This window comes from Pyrgilauda ruficollis, unplaced genomic scaffold, assembly GCF_017590135.1.
Source record: "Pyrgilauda ruficollis isolate IOZ18807 unplaced genomic scaffold, ASM1759013v1 scaffold50, whole genome shotgun sequence".
NCBI lineage: Eukaryota > Metazoa > Chordata > Aves > Passeriformes > Passeridae > Pyrgilauda > Pyrgilauda ruficollis.
The window spans coordinates 7,491,186-7,513,431 of NW_024526600.1; the positions used below are offsets into that span (position 1 = coordinate 7,491,186).

The window sequence follows — 22,246 nt, forward strand, 5'->3', positions numbered from 1 at the left end:
TTTAAGAGGAGAGTAAGCTTCCAGAAATTGCAGCTAATCTCTTTTTACAATTAAATATTCTAATCATCCTAGCTGGGAAAACAACACTTGGAATAATATTTGTTCTAATCTGTAATATTATCTACTTCACTCTATGAGAAATCAAGTCAAGAAATGTGAACTCCCTTTGTTAATCTTTGTAATTGTAAACCTCCAAACTAAAAAGTGTGAAAGGCTAAGGAAGGATCTGGCCAAATATAGGGTTTAAAAATCAAAGGCAAGTATTTAATAATAAAGACTATTTATGATTTTTTTTAAAAAATATGATCTCTCACTGATTTAACTTTATTTCACCATCTTGAAGCTATTTTAGAAGCATCTTAAAGGGCAGAAAACCTCAATCAATAGGATTCTAAGCAGCAGATTGGTACTAAGATGTGTGCACAGCTAAGTGTGAAATTATTCATTTTAATTCTGTTTTTCTCTTCCTTTCTGCAGAATAACAGTTTCTGCTATGTGCTTCATGGATTTCAGTAGGTTTCCTCTGGACACACAGAACTGTTCTTTAGAACTGGAAAGCTGTAAGTTTAATTCCTAACTGTTCTTCACATGTGCATTCTTACCAGCACTCCATCTTGTGCATAATGCCTTTCACTTACTTTGGTGTGTCACCTGAACCCTTCAGCATGTACATATTGAACTGTAAGCAATTTGGGATCTTTCCAGAACTCAGTGAGCTTTGGGAAAGTGGAAAAACCATGATGCACCGTGCTGTATTCCCACTGGCTATTTATTCCAAGGCCTAAATCTAAAAATCTCTCAAAAAACATGAGGGTTTTTTCTCTGAGAAAAAAAAAAAGTGCAGATTAAAAGTAAAATAAAATGTCAGTATTTGACTTGTTGGGAAAATGAAAATGGATGCTTGTGTTACTGTGAAACATCTTCTTTTTCACCCCTGCCTCAGCTGTAAGCTGCTGGCAGGGCACAGGGCTGGGCTGCACTTGGAACAAGACGGAACATGCTCTTTGCAAACTTCTTCCATGCCAACTGACAAACTGGTGTGAAAAAATGTCTCTTTGGGGTTTTCCCAGATTGCTTGAGTGGTCTCCTCTCCCTAAGAAAGGAAAGAGGAAGTGATTAACTTCAGTAACTTTATAACTTTCTGCTCTCCCACAGATGCATACAATGAAGATGATCTGATGTTGTACTGGAAACATGGCAACAAGTCCCTGAGCACAGATGAACACATCTCCCTCTCCCAGTTCTTCATTGAGGAATTCAGTGCTTCCAGTGGACTTGCTTTTTACAGCAGTACTGGTATAGTAAGCCCCTCTCCTCAGAAGGGAGAAGCACGGGATAAAATAATGCAGAATGTTTTTCACATTCAAATTCTTTGCTAATAAATGACAGTGGCTGCTGAGAGATCAGTTAAAGTGAGGTCTCCTCAGTCTGGGGCCTTGGTTTTCTTTGCATTACCAATATAAAACTTTATTTTAGGAAAAAAGGCCATAATAATACTTGTATACAGGGCATTAGGAACCTGAAAAAAAAGCACAACCACCAAAAAACGTGCTGTTATGAGCTCTTGCAAAATCAAGGTGCTTCTCTGAAAGCCACTGGAGTATTGAATGTACAGGAATTTTTATGTCCTGGCTATACAGAAAAGCTTGAAAATTGAAATCCTAAAGGGTCAGATACTAGAAAGCAAACAAGAGGAATTCCAGTGTGGTTTATTGGCTAAAATATCCTCACTTTTGGAGCTGTGTAACATCCCTAAAAGTCTGCTAACTTGAGGATTTTCATATGAGACTATTACCTGTTCAGGTCTAATTCATGATTTGCTTAATTTTCCCTGTTTATACATAAAAAAAATCCCTTTATGTCAGTGCAACATAGTTTAAATTCAGGTTAATCTGCCCCAGACAGGTTTTTATTTCTCCCTGTAGATCTTGCTCTACACTTTCTGGCAAACTGCACAAGGCTTTAGGAGTTCAGTGTTTGATTTCATGCAGGGTGATGGTTTGTTTCCCTTGTATTTTACACAAAATTATAAATTTTGAAACACTTCTCTATGTAAGTAGCCTAACCATAGGTTTTTAACCAAAGAAAACAGCACTCTTGCTATTGTACTTTACAGTCTGAGTCAATTCATTTCAGTTTGGTTATTCATCTGTATTATATCAAAACAGATGAATAAAAGAGAAATTACTCCATTTAATATGATGAAGTGCACAAGTCTTTGGAAAAAAAGCCTTTAAAGAAAGCAGCAGATATATTTATTTAATGTATTTTATTTACAGTTTATTTTCTTTTTGTTTTCAAAAGAGGGCCATTCAAATTTGTGGTGGCTGCTACTGAATGCAGAAATCCCAGTTTAAATTATGATGCAGCCTAGGCAGTGAGGAATTCACAGCTTGATAAGGTTCTTCACCCTTATCTCCTGCTCCTGTGTGAGCTAAGAACAGAGCTCCATCTTTCAAGGGCCACTGTCATGTGGATACCCTGCTATGATAACTGTGTCTTGCTGAGAGCTGCATCAAATTTGTCCTTGTTGCAAGAAGGAGACTGGGATCTTTTCCACCAGACTGGGTTCCAGGAGTTCAGCTGGCTTCTTTCTGCCTTGCTATTCTCATCAAAAAACCACTCAAGGCAAGCAAATAGAGCCTTGTGCACAGCAAGGCACCCTCACAATGCCCCTGCACCCAGGGCTTTGCAGCACCTCACAGCACCTTTGACTTTGCAGATGTAACTTTACACTTAACATGCAGAGGTCCTGATGGTGAGCTTATTCAGCAGCATAAAGGGGAAAGAAAAGACTTTTTTTAAGTCCCAGGGACCACTGGGAAGTACCTGAATAATGCTTGTAGCATATCTGGTAATCAGAATGCTGTCCTTTGTGGGCTTACACTTGGCTTTGAGGTTTTGTTTTGTTCAGGAGGTTCCACTTTCTCTTGTTTTTTGCTTCTTGTTGGGAGCAAATTTACCCTCCAAGTAATGCTAGTGGAGAACAAACAGCATCCTCTAATGAGTCATCATTCCCACAAAGCAGCTTTCTGCATTTCAGGTTCTGCATATCCTTTCCTGTGAATCTCAGTGAACAACACTTGTGGTGTTTAGGCTTTTGGAGTTCCCAGACCTCCAGAGGAGCAACAATTGAAATCCATTTTAGAGACAATAATCTTTAAAGCAAAAAACCTTCTCCACAATTGAAAACACAGTAGAACATCTAATATTATTTGGGGTTCATTTTGATATGTTCTTCTCTATGGAGTCACTCGTTGTGATGGCAGGACTGCTCCAGCACAGGCTCAGGGGTGCCTCGGTCTGTCCTGGACAGGCAGATGCTGTGCAGCCACCCACTTCTGCCTTTTTACCTCCCTGTAACCTGGTTTCCCTGCCGTGGCAGGAGGTTCAGCACGGATGCAGTGCTGCACAGGCAGAGCATGCCCCAAAATTCACTAGATGGCACCCTGTCCTCTAAAGTGAGTGCTGGGCCGGCAGGCGGGCAGCTCCCACCAAAAAGAAAAGAGGAACGAAGGGCTGCTTCTTGTCAGGTAATTCAGGGAAGGCAGGGTGTTGACATCACTGGACAATTCATTGTATCCTGTCTGTATTCTCCTGGCAGTTTCACTTCAAGTCTATTTGATTTTTTTCAATTTCCCAGCCTCAGTTATAACAGAGTGTTTTAGACATGTTCCCATAAATGAGTGAGGATGGATACTTTGTAAAGCACTGTGTAAAACTAAGGTGCTGGCAAGATTTCTGAGGCATTTACTGCTCCTGCTGTGGATACACCCCTCTTGCTGGAAGGAGGGGCCAGCAACACAGCTCACAAATATCACAGCTCTCTTCTCTTCTCTTCTCCCCCAACCTGTTCCTCTCCCTTTTTTTTTTCCCCAATAGGTTGGTACAATCGACTTTTTATCAACTTTGCACTTCGCAGACATATTTTCTTTTTTGTGCTACAATCCTATTTCCCAGCCATGCTGATGGTGATGCTGTCTTGGGTTTCCTTTTGGATTGACAGAAGAGCTGTTCCTGCCAGGGTGTCATTAGGTAAATCTTTGCTGTATATTCTTTGGGAAGTATAGAATTGAGAGGGGAGGGTTTGGAGTTACCTTTGCTTATTTACACAGGACATAAGCAAAAATATCAGATAATTGCCTGAACAACACTGTTATTACCTCTGTTGTCATTACCTGTAGTCAGTCTCTACATTTGGAAAGAGGATGTTTGTTCAGACTGGCTTTGCTATTTTTGGAAACAGCTCACACACCACAAAAGCAAGAAGGGTTGATTCTGCAGATTTCCTGATAGAATTTTACTTAATTGCAAAACCTGGGTTTTCCTTCCCTCTTCCCAGCAAAGTAACAGGTAGGAACAGGCAGTCAGATCCCTCCCCAAATCCATGGATCATTAGGTGTAGCCCAATCTATGGAAAAGCTCTGCAACTCTTCTTTTTCTCAAGAAACATTCACTGTCTTCCTAGCAACTTGCAAACAGTTGCCTGTGTGGCAAAGCCTTTCATTGTGGGACACCTTAGAAATGTTTGCTTTGGTGTCTTAGCTGTGCAAGGCACACAATCTTCTGTGGAAGCCAAAAAGAAACTTCTGAACACCTCAGCTCAGCAGAAGTGGACCTATTACAGTGGTTTTTATAGAAGTTTGGTTTTTTTTTTTTTTCCTCACTGGTGAATCAGTGGATGCCACTCCAAGGCTGTCTTTGTTGTGAATATAATGCTGATGGCCTTGGAATGAGTACATTTTTTCAAAAATTAGGATCCCTGAAGATCTGATGGGAATTTGTTAAGATACAACCATAATGTACCTGAGTCCTGCAACTGTCAGGTTAAAATAAAGAAGCTCTTTTCTTTCTGCTCATCCCAGAAGCCAACTGTATGTTACCATATTTCTTAGACAAGAGAAAAAGCCCTCATTTTTCTCTGTAACTATATCAATCTAGAAAAAATAGGAGTGTAGCCACTCAGGTCCCTTTCTGTTGGCACAGTCTAAAGCTATTAATATAAGAGATATAAATCTCTTTGTTAATCTGTAAAAAAATTATGGTATCTCCTACCTACTTTTATTAATGCATCTATGAATTCCTTTTATTTAGATGAGATTTAACTTCATCTTTAAAAATAACTTTTTAATTCTCAGTAGGCAATTTTTAATGTTGTCAAGATGGTTTTGCTGATCATGTTTTTTATGTATGGATTTCTGCAGAAGGTTATGCATCAGGAGTTCCATGAATAAAGCACATTTCATTAGCATAATCATACATAATTTATAGGAAACATTAACAACAAAGTTTAATAAGACTAGCTCCTTGGCCTAGAGTATATGTACATTAAATACATTCATTTCCTCTTATATGGTGTATTTCAAGCTCCATCCTTCAAACTAAAGAAGATGCAGAGGGGTAGGGGGAAAATTCTTGTATGTTCCAGTGGACTTGAACGGGTGTAGAACTGGAAGGGGCTGCAGCTGACAATGCTGTCTCACAGATGCCAAGGTGTTTTCACTTCCAGAGTTACACTGATTTCTTTAAAAGCAGAGCCTGAGTTGGATATTGTTTTTTTTTCCTGAGCTGGAGCAAACCAAAATGAGATGAATAGCTGATGTAAGAGCAGAGATTCAAAAGATGAGGGTGAAATTCTGGTCACACTGAGGAAAACAAGAATTTTTTCTTAGTTTCAGTGGCTGTAGTATTTTTATCCTAGATTTATCCTAGATTGTTTTTAGAGAGCTGTGGAGTTATGACAGGGACATAGAGGCTGATATTTGTTCTCAAGAAGTGAAATTTGAGAAAGGGTTGGGAGGGAAAATGATTCTTTAGTGATTTTCCTGGACAAGAAAATGTGCAGTGGCAACCCTGGCTCTGGGAAGTGAGGAATGGCCACAGCTTTCACCTGTGTGTGGCAGTGCCCAAAGCTGTCCCAGAAACGTGTTCCTTATGCTGCTCAGTGACCATTCTGAGCAGAGAGATGATTTAGTGCTCTCAGTCTTGTGTGTGATGGGTCCTTCATGGTTCACTCCACTTCTCAGAGCCCGTGAGAGGGAGTTGAGGGGGTGTCAGTCACACTCCCTCACAAAGCCCTGCTGTCCAAGCAGTGCTGATGAGCTCAACAGAGCCAGCTGGCCACAACTGTGACAACCTCTCTCTTCTCTCTGGCAGGTATAACTACAGTGCTGACAATGTCCACCATCATGACAGGAGTAAGTGCCTCAATGCCTCAAGTGTCTTACATAAAGGCTGTGGATGTGTATTTATGGATCAGCTTCCTTTTTGTCTTCCTGTCAGTCATCGAGTATGCAGCGGTGAACTATCTCACCACAATTGAAGAGAGGAAACAACTCAAAAAAAGGGGCAAGGTACAACCCTCTGTGTTTTGTTGCCTTCTGAAAGCATCATGCAAGCCACAGAGTAGTCCTGATACACCCCTGTGATAACAGAACAGTAACAATCTCTGTCTCCACTCTGTATCTCACTTTTTTTTTTCACTTGGGTGAAGGGAGACAAAGTGTCCTCCTCTCTGAGATCCTGAAAGGTCTGTGCTTTCTCTCCTTTCCCTTGTGGCAGAGGTTAGGGATATTTTTTGCCCCCCTTTTTCCCCTTCAGAGGAATATAACCTTCCTTCTATTTTCAAATACCTATCAATCAAGGCATTTCTGCTGTCTCTGAAATAGACCTCAGCATGCCCTCATATGATATTTCTCCCTGTTTCCTGGGTTTTTTTTTGTGCAGACCAGATGAATGACAAGGTAATTTTTAGAAAAGTGTGCCTGAAGCAGATATAGCCACATGTTAAACATCTGCTTTCTGTGAAGCTCTCACTTAAAACCTTTGCTTGAAGAATATCCCCTCTGTAAACTCATTTGCTGGAATATCATGAGGGGAGGAGCACAGAAAGAATGCACATGTTGCTCACATGATTGGATAATCCCATCAAAAACCTACTCCCAGAAATGTTTGAAGTAATTTCCCACAACTCCAGCAACACAGACCTACAGGAGAGAGTTAGATTCCTCTATTTCAGAAGCCGAGGCACGAATTGCCAGCCAGCAGCTGGCAATAATCAGGCAGACAAGTGTGTTTTATGACATTTGATGACATTTCCTTGCTCAAGGGGGCAGGCCCCACAGAGAGCCATACTGTGGGACAGCCCTGTTCTCCACATGCTCAACACTGAGGGGGAAGCTTTCATTATCTTCTGTTTTATTCATTTATGGTTTGCCAGAAAGGCTCCTGCTAGACACACAGTAACTCTCCTTTGTTGCCAGGCTTCAGGAATGTACAGCATGGACGCAGTGCAAGCGATGGCTTTCGATGGCTGCTACCACGACACGGATGAGGACATGGACCTGAGTCCCTTCCCAGAGCCCTGTGAGGACAGTGAGACCAGGGCAAGTCAAACCAACATCTCCAATGCTGACACACCTCGCTTGAAGAGGAAGAGATCTCTGAAGGGAAACGTGGGCAGGATTATTTTGCAGAACAATCATGCTATTGACACATATTCCAGGATTATATTTCCCAGTGTATATATTGTGTTCAACTTTTTTTACTGGGGTTTGTACATATGAACAAAAATGCTTATAAGCTAGACTTTATTTTGTGTATGAGAGTTGCATCATACTTCAAAAATAATGCAACAGCAGTAGAGGAAAAGGTTACAGTTTTCCAAAAGAGACTTCTGCATCAGACCTGGGCTGGTTTGGTCAGCAGCAAAACTCTTCATGAAAAACTCTCACGTGTCTGGGTTCTTTTCCAACTGGACTATGCAGAGCTTCACCGGGGTGATCCCATGCACAGGCTCCACTGCAGGAGCACAGGAGCTGTGTGCTCACTAAGGGAGCCCTTTGTCACCCTCCTGAACAGACAGCAGCTCCCACCTGAGCCATTGCCCTGTGTCTGCACTCCAACACTTCCTCTCAGATCAGCCCCTCTGTCCTTCACCTGTGCTCCACTGTGGTTGGCAATCCACACCAACTGCTTTGGGACAGCCTTGGGATAGCTCCTGTCCTTGTCTCCTTCCTGCATTCCAATTTTCCTGGGCAACCCCTGTGCACCTCAGCAGCCTCTGCCCTCGGATGGGAACCAGGGGGAAAATGATGGCTTGGCAGTGCAGTAGGGACCAGCAGGAAGCCAGGCTGCTGGGGCTTTTGTAGACTGTGCATCAGCAACACTTCAGGAAGACTCTTCACCCTTGTCAGCTGTCCGTGACTCTCCATGGCACCTCTGTTTTGAGGAACCTAGCTCACCAGTCCCTGAGGCAGCACAGGAACAACATCCCAGACCTGTGCACTTGCAGCCACTTCCCAGGTGGATGAGCAGCATCCCCAGCACGAGCTGTGTCCTTCAGGAGTCACCCACACACCTCTGCCTCACCTCCACCTGCTGTAATCCCCTGCTTCCTGCAGAACCCTTTGGCTTAGACACACAGGCTTTGAGACAGAGATTTTAGACAACTTTGTCAAGAGAACAAACCAACCACACCTTCGGTTCTTCTGCTTTTTGTTGCATGTGAACTTGGGGTTTTGCCTCCCTCCCTCTCGCTTTGGCTTTTGAGATTGAATGTTGCAGTGAGGAGAAGCTGCATCTGCCCCTTGCAGCAGCGATCCCCAGCATAGTTCCAGGAAATAAAAGGAAACAGCTGTGCCAAAACAAAGACACATACAGGAAACCTGTCAGTCTCAGATGAATCCTGCATGGAAATATCCTTAGGTTCAGGCTAAGGAGGCTGAATTAAAGATGTTCAGGGATAAACACAGAAAGTTTTCCCAGCTCCATCCAGAAAAGAATAATTTATAACTTTCCCAAATAAGGAGCATTTTCCACTAAATTACTTGGGTTTGTCTTTCATTTCATAAGTGGAGTTTATATTTACAAAGTCAGATAAAAATTACCATTTTGAAGTTCAAAATGATCATTTGGTGACAAAAAGTGTCACAAGATAAATGCTTGGTCAAGGAAGTGGGAATAAATTTGGAAGCCTAAGTCACTCTCTGGTTTCTTTATTTACTTACTTTTTTTTTTTTTTTTCTCATTCAATTTTCTTATTTTCTTGCTCCCATCTTGTTTGTTCAGAGCATGGTGATGTCTCTTAACTTTTTCAAAGAGCTGCATTTGTCAAGCTCCCATTTCCAGAGCTGCAGAAGTGGTGACACAGTGCCTGCTGAGTGACTGAAATCTCACAGAGTGAGTGGGACAGATCGCTGCCAAACAAATGTGTCATAGCTGAGACAGCTTTGATTCTTTTCCAGGAAATCCTGTCATGGAAAGCAGAACCATACCAGGAATGACAATGCTGGGAATGCAAAGCCAAAGGACACACAGGCTTTGGCAGCAGTAACAGCACACCAGACCTCAAGCTGAGCAGATGTATATAAAAATACACCATCACAGCCTTGCTCCTGCACTGCCTCTATGAGGCATCCTGCACAGATGTTCCAGATTGCCTGAGAAGATCCCATCTCGTTGCTCCAGATGTGCAATGTGTCTTCTAAACTTTTCACATGAACTAACACAACACCATTTTCACACATTTATCTGCCCTACAAGAAAAAAGTATTTGTTGTGTAGCCAACAGTGAAGCCTCAGCCTCCAATGGAGAAAAGACTCCAAATCAGTTCCCTTTTCTAAATTCCTTGCAGGATTTGCAGCAGCAGAAGCCCTGCAGCACAGCATGCCCAAGCCCTGTGTAGGCTGCAGCAAACTGGTCCTCATGTGGAGGTGTGGAGGAAAATTTTAAAATTTCTGCCTGCATTTGCGTTCCAGGCAATGCTTAACTCATCTGTACAGGTGCCAGAGAGCTGCAGAGCTTGCTTTTGGTGGAGAAAGCTGCTGTTACTTTCAGCTGTGAATGAAACCATTGGCCAGAGGTTCTTCCCACCCAGAGTACTGGACAGGGACACCTTTCATTAAACCAGGATGCTCAGACCTGACCCTGAACACTTCCAGGGATGGAATATCCACAGCTTTCTGGACAACCTGTGCCAGGGCCTCACCAACCTCACAGTAAAGATTTTTTTTTCCTAATATCCAGCCTAATCCTCCCCTCTTTCAGTTTGAAGCCATTCCCCCTTGTCCTGTCACTACATGCTCTTGTAAATGATGATGACATTTAACTGCATGCTTTTACAGCAAAGCTTATAATTTTAATTTTCTTAATGCAGTGACAGGGATGATATCAGGATAAATTATGCTTTAAAAAAAATCTATTGCTTGTATAAATAGTAAAAGATAACAAACAGTATTTCAACAAACTATTTCTTGTCTAGAGGGTGCTGTAGGGCTGGCTGAGCTCCCATGACCCTCTGAAGTGTGTGTTAACTTCCTGCCAGGTATGGTAATAACTACTTTCAGTCAATTTGTTTCTGCAGACCAGCACGGAAGTCTTTAAAAAGGTACTCACGAGTATTTTCCATTCCTGCTGGTGTTGCAGCCAGTCCCATGCGTGGGTTTTATATCCCACAACATTTACTGCGAGTTAAAGCACCACAGGCATTATGTAAATACATGCTTGGTGAGCGTTCATCCCGATGGCACTCAGGCAGTAATGCTGAGGGTACTTGTGGATTTCTGGAGCAGAAATAACAGCTTGTCACGATTTCTGTCATCAGCTGAGGTGCAGGATGTGGCCTCACTATTTTTAACATCTGCTGCTACGCCCATCTGTAATAAGAAAACATCCTGTGGGTATTAGCGTAGGTGATGCAAACTTTTAGGTCCGGGCTACTTCATTCTTAAAGGTTTTATATGGTTCTTCAAACTATCAGTACACAAGAATAAAGCTTTAGGAAAGCCTACCTAACATCTTCTGATGTCGTTAGCCAACGTAAACTAAACCATTAACAGGCCTCTTTAGTAAAGGTAATTAAAAATACTTCTGGAAGTTTTCATGTGCTCGGTACACATTCTGAAGATTTCTTTGAGAGAGCCTCAGAGGGACTCGGAAAAGGGATTTTGGTTCAGGAAAAGATGGCGCAACTAAAGCCCAGACACTGTTTTGTGCAGGAATCAAAATTTAATCGTCCGAACAACTTCAGCGAAGACACTGTTGCGTTCCCGTCGGAACACACACAGGAATAACACGGGAGCAGCGCTGCATTTCCTACCGGCCGCCCGGAAGCGTCTCCTCCCGTGACACCCAGCGCGGCCGGATCCGCCCCGCTTCCAGCGGGCCCATCCTGCGGGACCGGGCCGGGCCGTCCCCTCCCTGCCGCCCGCGGGGTGAGTGCGGGGCTGCGGGAACGGGAGGGGAAGGAAGGGGAGGGCTGGCGGCGGGGCTGCGTGTCCCCGGAGCCGCCCCGTGTCCGCCTGTGTCCCCGCTGCTTCCCCCGGCGCTGCCGGGCCGAGCGGGAACGCGCCTTGTGTCCCTGTGCGAGTGGCGCTGGCGACACTGGTGACAGCAGCTGTCCCCGAGCGAGGCGGAGCGGGCCCCTTCTGCTGCTCGGCTCTCGCTGCAGCCCTGCCGGGAAGGAGCTGGGCGTGTGGGGAGCTGAAGAGCGGGACCGGAGCCGGCCACGCGCTGCCGACGGTGCCCCGGGCTGCTCCCAAAGCCTGAGGGAGGCAGGGAGGGGATCCTGCCCCGTCAGACCCCACCCCGGGAGCTGCACCCACCTCTGGGGTCCCCAGCACGGGAAGGACCGGGAGCTGTTGGAGAGAATCCGGAGGATGCCACCAAAATGATCAGAGAGCTGCAGCAGCTCTGCTGTGAACACAGGCTGGGCTGTTTCAGCATGGAGAAGGCTCTCCAGGGATATTTTTGCAGCCTTTCAGTACTTAAATGCTGTGACAGAGAGACTTTTTACCAGGGTCTGTAGCAACAGGACAGGGGAGAATGGTTTTACATTGTAAGGGGTAGGTTTACATTGGATACAAGGGAGGATTTTTTCTGGTGAGGGTAGTGAGGCCCTGGCAGCTTGCCCAGAGAATTTGGGGCTGCCCCATCCCTGGAAGTGTTCAAGGCCAGGTTGAATGTGGCTTTGACCAAATAGATCGAGTGGGAGATGTCCCTGCTCATTGCAGGGGGTTTGTGCCAGGTGATTTCTTCCAACCCAAACCAATCCTTGGTTTGCAGTTGTGGTAAATAACCAAACACTACAGAGAAGCACGTGGTGTAAATGAAGCAGAGTTCTGTGAAAAGTACCTATGTGAATTTAACTTCATTAGAGCGATCTGAGAGGTTGAAATGATGGCTTTAGGCCTGGAATTCAAAACCATCAATTCAGGGTTGGTTACATTTGTGTTCCTGACATTTGGGGAATGCCAGTTTTAGATCCTAGTGCCAGCAGCATCTTCAGATCTTGCTGCCAACCAGGGACTAATTTTCAGTCTTTAATTTTTTTTAAACATTCCCTTGCCTCATGTAGTACAGTGGCTTCCTGCAGCTAGGAATGTCCATCCTGCTGGGAAGGTGGTGATGTGAATTCCCTCCTGCAGGACTGAGGTGACCACAGGTTACTCCTGAAGGAGCTCCAGGAGCTGCTGGTGAAGCATTGCCCAGGAGCTGGGGGATCAGCAGGGTGTCCTGCTGCACAGGAGAACTTCCTGCTGCTTGGAAACACCACCCACAACTGGAGTTTGTGTTTCAGGATAAGGCATCTGTGCAAGTAAAAGCATCTGGGTACATTGACAGCATTTGCTTTTGGGAGTAAAGGTGCCATTTTCACCTGGAAGTGAAAGCATCAGCCTGTTCTGGCTCCTCGGACGTGCCCAGAGTCACCTGGGCTGGCCAGCCCAGAGCTGGCTGCCAGGCTGTGCTGCTCCAGGGCTTGGGGCTGGCTCATCCTCAGCATGCTGAGCTCAGCTCCCCAGGCTGCTCTGGGGGAGGAAATGCTGGAGCAGACTCGAGGCAAGTCTGTCTGCACATGGTTTAGACCTACTGCTAACTCAGTTTGTGCCTCAGCTTTCCTGAGAACTTGGCAGCTAAACCATTTGTGAATTGACTTTTTTATTCTTGCATAATTCTGCACAACATACTGTGGAAAAACAAAGTAAATGACTTTCAGCTTTAAAATTAAATATCTGTACTTGTATGAAACAATTATTTTTATTCTGTATAAACCACAAAGTTTGACAGCTTGGCAGAAATCTTGGCATTTTGGTTTTTAAACTGGTACATTTTACAAGTTTTAAGCTTGTAGATTTAGTAATTACACAGCATCAACAGAAAGGCCTAACAATATTCCCTCTTTTGTAAAGTGGTACTGTTGAAGGAAGTGTAATAAGAATACAAGTTTCTGATCCTGCCTCCTCTCTCCACTCACTCTGCATATTGCCACTCAATCTCTTAAAGCTGAGTTGATTTTTAAAAAAAATAATTTTTTACATGTCCGCTTGCCCGCAGGTTCTTTGTGTGGGTGGGCTCCTGCACTGGCAGTGATCCATTGGGTTCCATCACATGTTCTTTAGTGTAAACTCAGGTGTGAGTTCCTGTGAGCAGTGGCTCCAGCAGAGCCCTGTGGAGTTTGCTGAGGTTTGGGGGAGGAGTGGGGGCCTGCTGGGAGCAATTAGTGACCCCCTGAAGCCACAGCTGTTCCCAATACCCTGTGATATCCTCCTGGCTAGGGCAAGAGCTGCTGCCCTGGGCCGGTGATCTCTTCATTGTATTGTTGGCTGATTGTTCTGGGCTTCTCTCCCCTTGGACAGGAAGATGCCCAAGAAAGGAGGGAAGCTTGCAGACGTGGCAAAGGAAGCACAGGCTCAGTGCAAACGGCCCAGGCTGGACACAGCTGGTTCTCCGTCGCTCCTGAGTTTTGAGAGCCCAGACAGCCTCTTCAGGAGCCTGATCTCTCCCATCGAAGAAGAGGAGTTTTTCAGGGACTACTGGGAGCAGAAGCCACTGCTTGTTCAGAGAAATGATGTCCAGGTGGCTGCTTACTACCAGTCCCTGTTCCAGCTGTCACACTTGAAGGAGCTGTGCAGCCAAGGCCTGCACTACGGGCGAGATGTGAATGTCTGCAGGTGTGTCAATGGGAAAAAGAAGGTTTTAAATAAAGAAGGTAGAGTGAATTACATGCAGCTGAAGAAGGATTTTGACCAGAAAAAGGCAACAATACAGTTTCATCAACCTCAGAGATTTAAGGTGGGATTGTTTAATTGTAATTAATGCAATTAATGCCTGCATCATCGTGTGGTGTGGCTTTTGCTGAGTGGCACTAGACATGGCTTCATATCTGCCCCCAGGGGAGGTTGGCATTGATGACCTGCTGGAATCTTTACATGAACTGTATTAAAACAGTTCATACTTCTGCACTGCCATCATGTTTCAGTTAGAGCAAAGTGTGATTCATGCTATAATGTTTTTCTGTAATATTAAGAGTAGTTTTTAAATAGATATATGACGATTAGGCATCTGTGCTTAAATTATCTCTTCTGCCCCACTTTTTCCTTGTGCAAACAGGGGGTTTTGTACCACTTCCCTTTAATCAAGGATGAGGTGTGAAAGCATGTCAAGTATTTCCAGAACACTCCACCATTCTTGCCAATGGATTAGCACTGAATTGCACTGTGGAAGTGACCACCCCATTTCGGCTGAGTGTCCTCAGTCTTTGGGCATGGGAAGGAGACAGTGGTGCTGCACTGTTGTAAAGGACTTGGATACTTGTAGGTACTTTGATTTAGGCAGTCCTTTTTTGTCCCAAGGTGTCAGCACAGTGTAAGGCCCAAATAAGACCCAAATAAACTGAGTCCCACATGTAGTATCACTGACTGATCTCAGTTGTTGGCATCTCCTGATCTTTCCCTGTCATGTGTTGGGTGTGGAGTAAAGTTTGTGCTTGAATATTCCCAAGCAATTGGAGTCACTTGTAAAAGGTGTCTAACCTTTGTGTTATTCTCTCTTTGATGCAGATGGGATGATGGGTGGTTCATTCTGCTCTGTTTAGCCTCGTTTTTGCCTGGTTTTGCAGCCTGAAGTTGGTACAGGGAAGAGAGAAAACATCAGTACTCTGTTGATGCACCAGAGTTTTTGGCTTACCCGTTCCTTTCGTGGCAGATCTCCTTTGCTGGTGCAGTGCTTGCCTTGAGGAGAAGCTGCTTGCCAGGCTGTGTGTTGCTGTGGGGATGTCACCATTCTTCCCCAGTGATGGGCCTGGTGGCTGCCAGGCCTGGCTGAGCTCTTCAGTACTAACAGCATTTTTTTTTTTTAATAGGAGGAGCTGTGGAAGATTCAGGAGAAGCTGGAGTGTTACTTTGGGTCTCTGGTGGGCTCCAATGTTTACATCACTCCCCGGGGGTCTCAGGGCCTTCCCCCTCACTACGATGATGTTGAGGTAGGACAGCACCACCTTATCTGTGAGATCCTTTGTGAGCTCCTGGCAGTGGGTGCCTCTGTGTGTGCTTCCACCTCTTCCCCCCAGTAAACATTCTAGACAGTTCTGCTTTTCCACTGAAAACTTAGGGTAATTACTTCCAAGTGTTTCCTTAGATATTTTTGTACTAATAGTAATGGCTAAGTTTAAGTGAGGAGAGGAACAGGGATTTTGAAATTCAGGATAAAACAGATCACACTTCACAACTCTGTTGTCTCTAAATAGAGCACAAGACTTTAGTTCAAATGTAAATTTGTACATTTAGATATCTAAAAGGTGATGTGAAAGGAGTTGTATTTGCTGTGCTGTGGAGTAGCTGAGAGCAGGGAAGGGGAAAACCTGTATTTGTCAGAAAAGCAACCTCTGCCACTATTTCTGTCCCTGGTTCTGGCTTGGTTCCACAGACTTGGCGAGTCAGAGGATAAATTAAAACACCTGATGAGCTGGATGTGTGAGGGGCAGCAGGGCTTCCTTAGCCCCCCCAGGAAATTTGGATTCATGGTGTTTTGCAGGTGTTCATCCTCCAGCTGGAAGGAGAGAAGCACTGGCGGCTCTACAAACCAACGGTGCCTTTGGCTCGGGAGTACAACGTTGAGCCAGAAGAGAGGATTGGGAGTCCCACACATGAATTCATATTAAAGGTATCATAATTTCATTGTTTCAGGTGGGCTGGGCTGTGAAAAGTAATCATGCTTGGTTGGCTCTTAGAAGTAGCTGATGTGACCAAGTTTAAGGACCATAAGGTTAAAATGGAATTAGATTTCATCAGTTTTGCTTTATGAGCTTTCTCTTTGTGCTGGTGTTTATAGGAAAAGGCATGAGTAAACTGATTTTTTTTTTCCTTTGTGGAGGCATTTTCATGTGCTTTGCACTTATTTCTTGTCTCAGCTTCCCTGATCTATATTATTTTATGTGGAGATATTTAATTTACATAGGTGAGAAGATAAGGGAGCAGGAAGGTTCTACTTGTTTAAGTAAAATTTTTGGACTGACTTTTCATGTGAAACACTGGCCTTTTCTTTCAATATGATCTGACCAAATTCCCAGCAGATTCATCTCAGCTGATTCTTTGTCCCCTTCCTGCAGCTCAGCAGGACTGTGCATGTTGTAGCATGTTAAAAGCTCGTGTTTGCAGACAGCTGTAGTGCAAATATTGACAGTAGGTTGGAAAATTGGAGGTGTTGGACTTCAGGCTTAGAGTGCTTTATGTTATTAAAGTGCACATTGGAGAATTGCTCAGTTTTATGATTTTTGAAGAACATGTTTTGTCAGTCTGTCTGCTCAGAGTTATTTTCTCTGGACTGCAGTAAGGTTTGACCAGGTGACCTAAATGTATCAATTGTCTTTCATTTTCCTGCAGCCAGGTGACTTACTGTACTTCCCAAGAGGGACTATTCACCAGGCTGACACTCCTCATGGGATCTCCTATTCAACACACGTGACCATCAGCACCTACCAAAACAAGTAATTTCTCTTTATTTCGTGTTTTGTACGGCTTTCCTCTGCCAGATGATGTGTGTGAATAGTACAGACCTGAAGCTGGTGTTTCAAAGAAGTCATGTCCTGTTTCTCAAAAAAATAACCTTATAATGAGCTCTGCTTGGGTCTTTCCTGTGTTCACCCCATTCAGCCCTTGTGTGGTTTGTTTTCCTGTGGGTATCACAGGGATAGGGCATGTCAGCTTCCCCCCAGAGATGTGGTGACATGGAATAGAGGTAGATACCCCACTATTACATAGTGCCCTGCTGTTAGGGACAAAATCTAAGTGTTGAGGTAGCAGTAATTGAAGTTTTGGTGTTTGGGGAGGGAGGAGAGGGAGACCATTGTTGTTTGGAGCACCCTCTTTGCCAGGTTTTCATGCAGCAAGCTTGATTGCTTCTTAATTGCTTTATTTATTATTTACCAGCTGGAGACTTTAATGTGGAAGACAATGTTACATCTGCAATCTCACTGTTGTCTTTAAAAAAACCCCTCACCAGTGGCTGAAGTTGCTGTTCATTTCATAATCCAGATAAAGAGCCTTGGGTTATTCCTTTCATCAGGTTTCCTCCTGTATTTGATGGTCACCCACACCTCTTCAGACAGATTCTTCCATGCAGATATTCTCTGCTAATCTGCTTTTAATTTTCTGCCCCATGCATGAGAGTCAGATTTCTTTTGACACAGGTCAGGTCCTTGTCCTTCCAGTGAAACATTGTTATCACACAGGGAAAAATGCTGTGACTGCCACCTAATCAGATCTCAGGTGCTGGGCTTGGATTATTGGCCTCACTTAGGAATTGGGGAAGGATTTCTGTTAGCTGCAAAACTGGGCAGAACAAGTCTGGGCATATTTTAGATAACTGAGATGAATCTCTGAGCACCAGCTGTGCCGCTGTGGAAGCCCAGGTGTCAGTGCTGCTGGTCACTCTTCCTGTGGGCAGTGTGCACAGCAGGCCTTGTCCAGCTGCTTCTGATTTATTGGCCAGGCAGTGCTGGGAAGCCAAGGATTCAGCTCCTTCTAATGGGATTGCTGGAGATCTGCAGCCTTGTGTGGAGTCAGTGCAGTTCCTCCACGGCTGCAGGAGCCCAGGGCCTGCCCAGTGCGTGACTTGTCAGGAGCACATTCCCTGGGGATGTCTGCCATGGCTGAGCAGAGAGCAGGAAAAGCTTCAAGACTGCTCTTCTTCCAAAGCTAAAAAGTGCAATCATCATCCATTAAGGTTATTGGCAGTGAAGTGTAAGAGCCTTCCTCTGGCCCTGCTGTCAGCAAGTGTAGGTAAAATAAGCAGCAGTCCTGGTGTTTTGATTTGGCTTGTAGATGGAAGTATGATGTGGAAACATTTCCTTGGAAAGTTGAAGAGGATTTGAAAATAGCTGTGGAGGTAGCACTTGCAGGTATTTTTAGGCACCAAGACAAAAAGGACATCTCTGTTGAAGCAGATTCCAGCAGGCAGAGAGGTGTGGGATAAGCAGGGCAGTTTGGAAAAGCACTGAGTAGCTGAAGGCATTTGCTGGCAGATGGAAACTGGGGTCAAGAGAAGCACAAGAAGTAAATGTCCAATTCCTTTTATTGGCCACAGTTCTTTCTTCCCACTGGGTGGCAGACAGGGAAACATTTGAGTAGACATGAAAAAAAGCCAAGAGACTATAATAATTATTTTGTATCTTAACACTAGTTAGGAAAAAAAAAAAAGATGTGTATTTTATTTCAATGTAACTATTTCAGTAATGTTTTTTCTTCTTCCTGTCCTTCAGCTCTTGGGGAGATTTCTTACTGGATGCAATTCCTGGCCTGGTGTTTGATACAGCAAAAGAGGACGTGGCACTGAGGACAAGCATTCCAAGGCAACTGCTCATGGTTAGTAGGTGGCACTCAGGGAATAATGGTGCATCCAGGTGATCTGTCAGACAGAAAAAGTTCTGTCAGGCCAAGCTTCTCAATCTTTAAGTCAGTGAAGCTGTGAATTGTTGTGGGACCTCCTTTTGGTGGTCCTGTCCTGCTGCTTCAGCTTTGATATGTGAACAGCTTGTGTGAAAGAAATGAAGCTTGGTTTGGGACTAAGCAGAGATGAAAGAGGAGTGTTCAGATTGTCACTGCTTTGCTGCACTGCTTTAGGCCTGGTCTGTTCAGCTGGAATCCTTTGTGGATGTTTAGCAGGTGAACACAGCTGACTGCACCAAAAAGCTGAGCAGCCTTCTGAGAAGGCTTGCAGACAGTCTGGAGCACTCCAGGGAACTGAGATCATCCGACATGAAGAAGGATTTCATCACGCACCGGCTGCCGCCGTGCTTGGGGTGTGACTCTGATCCTTTGACTCCAGGTAGAGTTTGGACTCCCCAAAACTGGCTGCTGTGGTGGTAGTGCCTGAGTCTGCCTCTTAAAACTTGCAGCGTTTCCTGGCAGGCCAAGATCACAGTCTGGGCCCAGCTCTGTGTGGTGCTTGGCTCTGTGTGTGCTTGCACACCTCTCTTGGTCAATTCCCAGTGTCTGGTAGGAGAGATGACCTGTTTTCCTTAGACCACAATAAGGGTTATCCTAGAATTTAAAAATCTTTCTCATTGCTCCTTCCACCACACTTTTGAGAACTTGTGGCTGTGGAAACACAGGTTAACAAAAAATCTATGAGAGAATGGGTAGTGCACAGGGGCCTCAATTTGTGTCATGTCTGGTTTTCTTCCTTTCCTAAGGGAGAATTTTTTATTCTTAGGTGGGAAATTGCCAAAAATAGATAGCAAAATCAGACTGCAGTTTAGAGACCATGCTATCATCACTGTGGAACCAGATCAGGAGAATGCTGTAAGTATAAGAAGCCCCTCCTTGAATGCCTGGGGTGGGCAGTGGGAGGCACATGAATTGTTGCTCTGTTGTGCTAAAAGGGTTGTGCAGTTCTGCTTGGTTGGATCCTGCATCCCATTATTGCTGTTAGGAGATCCTGGGGCTGTTTGCTGAGCACATTCCAGCCTTCTGGAGGGAGCTACAGAATTATATTGTCTGTGATTCTCTATGGCTTTTATTTGAATCATGTGGGGTGGGTCATTACAGCAGCTAAAATGGCCTCTCTAGCTCTGGATAATAGATTTTTAAACAAAATTATTTGTATTTAACAACATGAAGAAGTTATAAAATTAGGGTTCCTGAAGAGAGGGAATTATCTTGGTTGCATTTAGTCTTCACTACTGAGTTATCTCTGTACCTGAGTGGGTGACAGTGGCACTTATAAAATGTTCCACAACATAGATACTGGCACTGTGCATCATTCTGTGTTTACGCTGCTGCTTATCTGTGAGGGTTTATTAGTATGAAATCATACAAGTGCTCTTTTGTTATCTTAATTTTTACAAAAATGAGGGAGGGGAAACATATACAGAGGATGGGATTATCTTGTAAAAGTTTTTTTGGGTTTTTTGGTGTTTGGTTGGTTGTTTTTGGGTTTTTTTTTTCTTTATGAGTGGAATGTGTCCCTCCAAAAAAACCATACCAAAACTTTCTGATTTTTCTCCTCCGTTTTATTTGTGTCCATATTGCTGTGACACTTTGTAGGGCTTGGAAACTTTTTTTCCAATTTTATTGCATAACCTTGGCCAAGGATTGATAATGGGCATGTGACTTTTAAGAGACAGATCAGTCTCAGACTGGAGATTTGTTGATGCACACCTGTTCATTGAGACTTTTCAGGAGAGGTGCCTTAAATGGCCTGGTTTTCTACCCAGCATCAGTCCTGTGACTCCAGCAGGGTCGGCTTTAAGGCAGGAAGTAGTAAATAGATTTTCAGAGGTGTTTTGGAGAGTCCCTTCTTGCTGTGGGAGGTGGCTCTTGGGTTGTTCAGTTGAGAAGGTGACTTGCTTTCCTTGCTGTACCAGTGTCCAGTAATTAATGAAGTTAATTAATGAGTTAATTAATGGAATTAAGGAGCTGGCCCTGGACTGAGGTGAGTGTGAGGGTGTGGATGACCTGTGACCATTTTCTTCCTGCTGTCTTTTAGGATGAAATTCGCAGGGACATGGTTTATGTGTATCATTCCTTGAAGAACAGGAGGGAAACTCACATGATGGGGACAGAGGATGACACTGCCAGTGAGGACGGCCTGGCACAGGTTTGTTCCTGCAAAAGCACCCCAAAATTTATCTGACCACTGTGTGTTTGGCTGTGTTCTTCAGCACCCAGAGTTTTTCAGCCCGTTCCCAGTGTACCAGGATGAGCTGAAGCTGCAACACAGGCAGTGAATAGTAGAACTAAGTAATGTGATCTCCTGCTTAATTAAACATTTGAGATGCTAATGGGATGTCTTGTGCATGCCCTGTGGCACAGTTAGCAAAGCTGCTGGAGCAACTAAAAGCTTCTCTTGTGTGTCCTTCAGCAGGTCCTGTTGGAGGCTGCTGCAGATGTAGCAGACATTCCATGGGGATCCCTGCACCTCATTTCCTTCATGTTAAACCTGTGTTAGCTCCTGTAACCACTGGAACACTCTGTGGGGCTGCTCACTTCAGCCTGGGGCAGTCAGCACTGGGAGTAAAGAACTCGCTCTTCTGAAATGTAATTCAGGTCTGCACTGCTCCACCAAAGAGGCAGAACAGAGCACAGCCTGGCCCTGGCTTGGCCACTGCTGCAAGGCTGTTATTTTCCTTGGGAGGTAAATCTCACTGCTCCTTTAGAGCTGAGGCTGGACACTGGTACCTGAGCTGCACATAACATATCCCAGGACCTTCCTTCCTGCCCTTAAAAAGAGTCTGGGAATGAAGGTCCTCTGTGCTTCTGTGCCCAAAGACTGCATGTGTCAGCTAGAAATAAAACTCTGTGACCTTGCTAAAATCATGGAAAGGGGTTAGCAAGAGGGTAAATTTAATTTTTTTTTTCTTCTGTGTGGAAACCAGAGGAGGATGTCACATGTACCATAAACATCCCTACCTTGTAAAATGTGCTACAGCATAGAGGTAACTCTTCCATGTAAAATTGGTCTGGATAAAACTGGATCTTTTGGGGGCTGCTCTCAGGAACAGGAGTGTGCTGCGGGAATTGAGCACATGCCTGCTGCTCCCTCCCCACAGCCTCACACACTGGTGTGGAACAAAGTCACTGCACTTTGCTGAGGGGGTTTTTTCTGTCTCTTTTCCCCAGCAGACTCACGGGCTGCGCTTCCCTTTGTCATACTTGGATGCACTGAGGCAGATCTGGAGCAGCAGCACTGTTACTGTTAAAGAGCTTCACCTTACCTCAGATGCAGAGAAAGAAAACCTTGCCTTGTCACTCTGGACTGAATGTCTGATTGAAGTTCTTTGATGCTTTTGTGAATTAGCTGCTCCTGGCTGTTAGGCATCTCTTGAGACCAAGGTTTATTAAATTAGGTTTTTTTTAATCCATCCAGCCTCTGGTTTGTAGTGCTAACAAAGCATTGCAATATGTTGGCTACGTTCTGGTGCCAAATGTTAGCTGTCCTTCCACACTTTTGGGAAAATGGGCACTGGGA

At 44.5% G+C, this 22,246-nt stretch overlaps 2 protein-coding genes across 3 annotated transcripts in view; both read left to right on the forward strand.

Annotated features, from left to right (window-relative positions):
* GABRR3 (gamma-aminobutyric acid type A receptor subunit rho3) overlaps positions 1-8,956 on the forward strand; it is a 29,279-nt gene extending 20,323 nt beyond the window's left edge. Inside the window, exons 5-9 of the mRNA XM_041480242.1 lie at positions 478-560; positions 1,156-1,296; positions 3,883-4,035; positions 6,157-6,353; positions 7,263-8,956. Coding sequence (XP_041336176.1) covers positions 478-560; positions 1,156-1,296; positions 3,883-4,035; positions 6,157-6,353; positions 7,263-7,565 — 877 coding nt within the window. The 3' untranslated portion in view covers positions 7,566-8,956. The remainder of the gene's footprint in view (positions 1-477; positions 561-1,155; positions 1,297-3,882; positions 4,036-6,156; positions 6,354-7,262) is intronic.
* A 2,007-nt stretch (positions 8,957-10,963) lies between these two features.
* Positions 10,964-22,139, forward strand: RIOX2 (ribosomal oxygenase 2). Of its 2 annotated transcripts, none has more exons than XM_041480179.1 (10): positions 10,964-11,214; positions 13,636-14,071; positions 15,141-15,260; positions 15,812-15,940; positions 16,660-16,763; positions 18,537-18,639; positions 18,937-19,102; positions 19,490-19,578; positions 20,765-20,875; positions 21,898-22,139. In XM_041480179.1, exons 2-10 carry the CDS (start codon positions 13,640-13,642, stop codon positions 22,057-22,059), a joined length of 1,416 nt encoding a protein of 471 aa, XP_041336113.1. In that variant the 5' UTR covers positions 10,964-11,214; positions 13,636-13,639; the 3' UTR covers positions 22,060-22,139. The 2 variants fall into 2 exon arrangements, with proteins under 2 accessions (XP_041336113.1, XP_041336114.1); XM_041480180.1 differs by having other exon boundaries at positions 10,965-11,214; positions 21,901-22,139.
* The last annotated feature ends 107 nt before the right edge of the window (positions 22,140-22,246 follow it).